This window comes from Neltuma alba, unplaced genomic scaffold (genome assembly GCF_004799145.2).
Source record: "Neltuma alba isolate B1F8T4 unplaced genomic scaffold, ASM479914v2 tig00001301_pilon, whole genome shotgun sequence".
Taxonomy (NCBI): Eukaryota; Viridiplantae; Streptophyta; class Magnoliopsida; order Fabales; family Fabaceae; genus Neltuma; species Neltuma alba.
Window position 1 is genome coordinate 223216 of NW_021632408.1, and position 7716 is coordinate 230931.

General features: G+C 33.8%; 1 protein-coding gene across 1 annotated transcript; it reads right to left on the minus strand.

Moving 5' to 3' along the window:
• LOC114754935 (uncharacterized) lies at window positions 1-2361 on the minus strand. The gene is made up of 2 exons (XM_028943794.1): window positions 2201-2361; window positions 1-960 (listed from the first exon to the last, which is right to left on the minus strand). The coding sequence occupies exons 1-2, from the start codon at window positions 2209-2211 to the stop codon at window positions 129-131; spliced, it is 843 nt and encodes a 280-aa protein (XP_028799627.1). The 5' UTR covers window positions 2212-2361; the 3' UTR covers window positions 1-128.
• Window positions 2362-7716: the final 5355 nt, after the last annotated feature.

The following is a 7716-nucleotide window of genomic DNA, read 5'->3' on the forward strand; positions in this document are numbered from 1 at the left end:
TTAAGACTCAAAAAACTGAGATTGAGCAGGAACTATACATGGCAATAGAAAATGATGAAGCTGTAATTTACAATGCCGAAATTGTTGGATAGAGCCACTAAGTGAAGCATATATACTGCCTCGTGATCTCAAGTGGTAATTTCCCTGACAAGCCAATCTAAGCTAGGATATGCAAAGTACAGGATGAGAAGTGATGGGAAAGCAAACAGAATGGTGACAAGTGTGTACAAAGCCAAAACGGCTGCACTTGCTGGGATTGCATACAAAGTAATGAGAAGAAGTATGAGCACAAATGGGAACTTAGCTGTCAAGTGGACAAAAAAAACCAGCGACTTCAGAACAGAACTATGCAGTCTTTCCATAGTGAAGTGATTATCAGCATAATCATTATATTGATTGGAAACTGATGGCCCTGTATGGGACTGAGGAACATGCCGTCCCCTCCTCAGGTTGTCATGGCGTACTTGGCTTCCCATTGTTCGATTGTCTTTGATTGGCCATAGAGGTTGCTGATGAAGATGATGATCCCCACAGAAAGCTGATTGTGTCTTCACTCTATCACCATTTATGCTCTCAACCATCCAAAGAAGGAAGTAGTTCTTGCGAGGGAATTTGACATTTCCATTATAAACCAAACGGAAAGATAGAAGATTGCACCAGGGACAGGAGATAAAAAGTGGAAGCTGAATTGGCAGCGTCGGAACTTTGACAACAGCCCATTGCAGCCCCAGGATGCAATTTTTACAAAGGGTATGGCCACACCATAAGACATAGGGCACATTTTCAACAATGTTGAAAGATTCCCAACATATTGGGCATTCAAGCCCTTCCCCTCTGCCCACAACAGAAGATGTCTCATCATCGGAGCATTCTGAAGCTGTGTGAGGTTGCTTTACACTTGCAGAATCATTCTTCAGCCTCGCACATCCAGCAAAGCAGCTTGATGCAAAATTCCACATTCTGCATCACATCAACATAACCAGGCAAAAGAGCATCATCTGGACCTGAATGTGATTTTCACATGACCCAAAACTCCAAGTTTGCAACATTTTCATTAGGGGCAGAGCCATGGTAAGTTCAAATCACAACCCAAAAAGGGTCAGTATCTTCAGATGGTAACATAACGAGTAAAATTGCTATAAGCATCCATGCCATGAGCTCATCATCATAAGCAATCATGTTAATCGTATACATGCATTTGACACCCTTTCGTTAAGAAAATACTTGTTATCCTCAGATGAAGGGGGCAAGGCGTATTGTCAAACTTCTAATACATTCACTTAATAAAATAAACCAAACAAACTACCAAGAAGCGAAAACTCAGCCCAGTGAACAAAGAAATCAAAATCAAGAAATATGTATTTATTTGAGGTTGGCATAGAACTGTAGAAAACTTGCAGTATTTTATCAAATACCAATGAATTTGGATTTGATGCACTTCTTTCGAAAAGTGCACAATGCCCATAACTTATTTCATTATTAATTGACACGCCATTATATATCTTTTCAGGTTTTCTACATCCCTTTATAAATAAAAAAAATACACACGGTACCCTCCTCGAAAGATGTGCACCAGATCCATTTCCCTAAACCTACCTTACATAAAACATATTACTGTCAGAATACCTATATTGGGTTCTCAGATTCTGCTCTTATTATATCAGGCAATCATTCAGGGGTCAGAGAGTAATACAAATTTAACTAACTTTACATCATAATGTGCTTCATCAGTAGCCACTAGCATATAAACCGACTGAACTGTCGGAACTGGAGAGATACAGTAGCCCAACTCAGTAAACCCACAGCATCGTAAAGGTAGAAGCTGGATTATAGTTATACACATTAACATGGTATCTGATAAAGAATTTGACTAAGGAAGTACAGAATTATCAAATGACCTGGGGCAAGACGAATTTTTCCTTGTATAAGTTCCAGTTATTTGCCAGATTTTGTCAAACTTATCTTTTTCAACAAGCCAAACGTCTAAGAATCACACCATCAAATACGATCCAAAATGGAATGTGCATATATATGGCTTCTAAGAGTAAAAAAGATACAAAATCAATGGAAATCCCTGTGGGGGATTTTCAGTCTGTTTGTCAGCTGAATCAAAACTCGATCCTCAGGATTAAATAATGAAAGTAAGGAAAAGTAAGGATGAATTATAGAAGATGAAGTCTGAGAAGAAGATCATTCAAACCGATTGCTCATGCTGAAGGTTTAACTTTGACAGAGTCCAATAGAGGGCTGATCGAACCTCTCTAGACCACTCCCAGAGACTCAGACACAGTATCTGTTCAAAACGGAAAACCTGCAAGCACCCTTATGCGCGTCAACCCCCGATTCTTGCGTCACCTGTTTCTTGTCCAAACGAAGATTGGTGGCCTACTATTAATATTACTAGTATTATCTTTTTTCCGGCTAAAAGAATAATACTATTATTACTACTATTTGGTTTTTCGGCCGAATTTTGTTCGGGCTTCGTGTTTACGTTCCTCCCCCCCCTTATATAATTAATTACGAGATGTTCAAAAAAATTAATTAAATTAACTATTTACAATAAATATATGTTAATTTTCTTAAACTATCTTATTTAATTATAGTGAGAATGACAACCTCTGAGATTTGTTTTTTAATTATTTTCCTTGTTTGCAATCTCATTGTAATTCTCCTTAAAAAAAAAGAAGTACTTCGAATATTGTACGGAGACATTAATTCAGTTACAAAGGGAAAATTTCAGCAAAGGCTCACAATATGGACTTGATAAATTTTCAGTCCCAAAAGATTTTGAAAATTCAATTCAGGTTACAATGTGGCTTTTTTACCTACTCATTTAATTTCATTTTGTGTCAGAGAGATTGAATTAACTGAAAATTATTAAGGCCACATTGTGGGACTCAACTGAAATTTTCTTAATAATAAATGTGTGAGGTCTGGATGTAACGCCCTTGATAACGGAACCAGTTCCCTCCTAAGAAGTTGATAAGCACCAAAGCGCTCTCTTTTTATAATTAAGAGAGAAATCTTGGCTACTAATTGCATAATAATCCTAACCATTCAATTCTGAAATTTGAAATTTGAAATTTCTTTTTCATAGCGAAAAGGCTGCATGCGACTCGATTTCTCTTCTTGGTTGAGCGGATTTTCCGTGAGCTTCATCACCTGCGAGCCTTGTCGGTGGTGGCTGTCATTAGACAGCGCATTGACTCTCCAATTTTATGGCAAGTCTGAAACTTGGAACTCTATGATGCAGGATTTGGGATTATAGGGGTTTTAGAGTTCAATTTTTGACGACGTCATCTAACTTTTGTCGGAAAACTTGCAGTACCTTGATGATGATGTTGGCCTCTCGAAGAATAATGAATGAAGTAGCATTTTCTCGAGAAGAAAAAGTTTTCCCTTAGTTATAAATTATACTTAGATTTATTGGATGTTTCTTTTTGGGACTTCATATAACGATTTCGAGCTTTGCTTTGAGACTTGTAGGTGCAAAGAGGGAAGCTATACGTTAGCTATTTACCGACAGTGAAATTGTTTTTTGCCTTGCTCATTGGCATTGGTACATTGCTGATTTTCATCTGACTTAGGGCTCATTTGGAACATCTTATAAGTAGTTTTTAATAATGATTTACAGAATATGAGTCAAGCATGTGAGAAGAGTTTTGCCTCGACTTACATGAAACGTGTTTATAAGGGATTCCACCACTATCCCAAACACGCAATTACATGCGGACACCGGTTGAATTTCAACGCGCATTGTGTTTTACTTTTATATCCATTAATTCTGATTAAAGATATCAGGGAAAAAAATCTGATTAAGGATAGCCATTTGTGGCTGAAAGTTTTCCCCTCAAAAACCTGTGCCTTTGCTAATAATCGTGATGCATATAAAGTGTAATAATTTATTTCTCAGTGAAACGACTTCGTTTGAGTTATTAGCAGCACTGTAGCAATTGAATGAATGGAACCCCTGCCTGGTGCTATTAATTGAAACGATACCTGGTGCTTATTATTGTGCTTAGCAGTTAGAGCCGGAATCAGGGCCGGCCCTTCAGGGCTGGCGGGCTTAAAAGGGCCGGCCCTCCAGGGCTGAAATTTTAAAAATACCCCAATTTGCTAGGCCCGGCCCTTAACTACAGGGTCAGGGCCGGCCCGCGGGCTTTTGGCCCGTTTAAGAAAAAATACTATTTTTTATATTTATCATATTTTTTTATAAAAATATAAAAATAAACCAATAAATTATTAATAAAAGACATAAATATGAATAAAATTAAGTCACAAATATAAAATATTATCATATATAAATATTCATCAACATCTAAGAACATCTAAAACATTCATTAACAAGATAACAACATCTAAAAGTTTTATCTATAATGCAATTGTGCAATAAATAAACACTATCATTAATCTTTTGAAACTTCATCATCACTATAATTAATTATTTTTCTTCATAAGTATGCTTTTCTTTCGTAACAAAAATATCAAGTTTTTCTTCTTTATAAGAATTTTATTTTTAAACTTTACAATCTAACTATTATTTTACTTTAATGAGAGAAACATTGTTGTTGAAACTCATGAATTTCTAATTCAAATTATAGAATCACAAGTTATATAAGTATAAAAATATTCTATTATCAAATATATATATAGTTTAAAAATATCAACGCATATAATATAAATCAAATCATTATTAAAGTCCAAATTAACCCACTTTTTAAAAATTTAACTGGATAAATTATTGTCTAAAACTAAATTTAATTTTAAAATGATAATAATAACTAAATATTTAAAATATTATTAACAATGTAAAAAATTAATAACATTAATATTATATAAAAAATTTAAAAAATAAAAAAAAATTATAAAAGGGCTTAAAAGGGCCGGCCCTGGGCCCTCGGCCCTCCAGGGCTTATTTCTCATTTTAAAAGAAAAATATTAAGCCCGACCCTCATAATTTCAGGGTCTAAAAAGGCCGGCCCGACGGGCTAGGCCCGTTTTCCCGGCTCTATTAGCAGTGAAACTGGTTCCCTTGATAATGCCCTCGTGTCGGTAACACCCAATACAAATCCCACCTGTTTCCATCTTAAGTTTTTGACACATTCCTCCGAATGATATATGAAGAAGAAAGAAAGAAAAAAATAGAGTTGGCATTGTTGGGGAAAAAAAGATAGATTCACCCCATTTGTATATTGTATCATGAGTCCTGTACAAATGGACCTTCCTTCTGTTTATTCCTCCTTTTTTCCCTTCTGATTTTCTCCAAAATTTTACCCACGCGCACATCATGAGCGCGTGTGTAAGGGAAGCAGAGGGATATCATCATCATGAGCGCTCTCACTCTCTCTCTCTCTGTGTGCCTGCGTGACTGTGTTCAATGAGCAAAATTATATCTGTAGGCAAAAAGGGGGAAAAAAAAACAATTATATTTTACGGCACAATGTAGTAAATCATTCGCCCCAGATTTAAAATCTTGGGTTATTAAAAGCTTTAACATATCGACCATATGAAATCATAAGAAAAGAGATCAACCATAGATGATGTTAGGTTATACTTGAGATATTTGAAGCTAGCTAATGTAATAATAATAATAAATAAATAAATAAAATAGAATTTTAATTATTTCAATTCAATTTTTTTAATGAAATATTCTTTTAATTCTCTAATACTAATATCATTAGTTTTTATTAAAGAAAATACTGACACTATTGACAACGAGCTTATACAAATGATAATCTCTGAATCTAATCATTTTTATTTTTTTAAAGTTAAATTTAACATGCCAACATTTAATAATATACCTTATAAGGATGTTAAGATTTTAAAAGTAAAAATATACTCTATAAAATTAAGATATCAAACTAAAATCTTGTCTAAAATTAGGACAATAAAAGTGTGCTTACCACCCCCAAAAAAAAAAAGTAATATTCGAATAATGAAAAATAAGAATAGCTCTGCTAACAACTGGCCTCATCATTTTCTCGATAGTTATTTTTTTCCCCTAAATATATTATTTTCAACGATAAAATTAACAATAATAATATCAATAATCAAATCGCATTCATCAACGGAATAAGATAAAATTAAAGACTATATATCGATATATATAGTAGTATTAACAAAACGAGAGATAATTTTGTGAGAAGTTAGAGTAGCAGCAGAACATCTAAATAAGTAATACTTATACTTGTGCTCCATATGATCATTGATATAAGAGTTATTTAAGTAATTGGAAAAGATTAAAAAAAATTAATTAAATTAGTTATTTGTCACAGATATGAGTTGATTTTCCTAAACTAATTTGTTTTATTCATGATTATTCTTGAATGGAAACGCATGTGTAATCAATCAATAGAAATACTTTGTAGAGTAAGTTATAAATTTGGAAAGACAAAATAGATTGAGGTGTTATATTTAAGATTAAATCAGCCTTGCAGCTAACTCTTACATTGAGTGGACATTGATAAGAACGTAATTCCATCAACGAATCACCTTCCAATCAATGATGTGTCAAGTTTTTTGGAGATGAATAAAGAACAAAGTGGCACAAAGAATAAATATGAAAGGTTAAAAAGAGAAAAGGTTCCAATCATGGTCATGGTCATCATTACTACGAGCGCTGCCAAAAAAATTCCAATTCATATTTGAAGACGCAGAGGGCCAACGTGAATATGAATGAATGAATGAAAAAGAGAGAAGCTATGATAATGGAGTGAGTGATCAATCAGACATGATGGGGATATGCACGGAATAATAATAATGATATACTCCTCCGGTTCTAAATGTAAGACCCTTATACACACTAGTATAAGGGTCTTATATTTAGAACCGGAGGAGTATAATCTTGTGTAACTGGGAAGGAAACTCCAATGTTTGGGAGAGGGCCCTTTCCGATTTCCTTTCCCTCCATTTTCATCCACTTCTCATTTTAATGATAAGATTGAAATTTTAACATTTCATATTTCATATTTTATAAAATTATGAATAAAATATTAAACTTTTTTTAAAACAAAGAAATAAATTAGACTACTAAATTTTAGTCAAAATAATTATAAGATCTTGTTTGTAGTTTACAAACTAGGTCATATAATTAGGATCGAATGTAGTATAATTTTGTGTAACTAAGAAGGAAACTCCAAAATATTTTGAGTTCCAACGCTGTTTCGCTGTTTTTCAATCAATTTAAAAGGCAACGCACGTAGGTCTCCCTGCTCCTTTCTCTATCTCCTCCCCAACTTTTGACTCTAACACTAACTTCCAAATTGTAACGGGTACCCACCCTAAGGATTAATCACATCCTGCCCCAAAAGCGCATAAACGTTAATCACGTCTTAATATCTTCTTTTTTAACTAACGGAGTAGTCACTAACAATGTAAGGTTATTCTCCTCCACTTATAAGACAGCTTCCATGTCATTAGGCCATAAGGTCAGCAATCATTTTAATTGTATCAACCATGTTTTATTATTTTAATTAATGAATTGGAATTCAATGCAGTTACAATAAGAACCCATTAGATTTTTACCTCTCTTTTGGCTATCCTATCAAGTTTAACTTGAATGGCTTCAGTTCAATATGGCTCTAATTTCTGGATGGGGAATAATTTGGTATAATTAATAAAGACTATTGCAAACTGGAATTTCTACGTCTATACAAAAAATACCTGCCATTATTGATTTAATTCCTTGCTTACTTAATTACTAGCAAAAAAAATAAA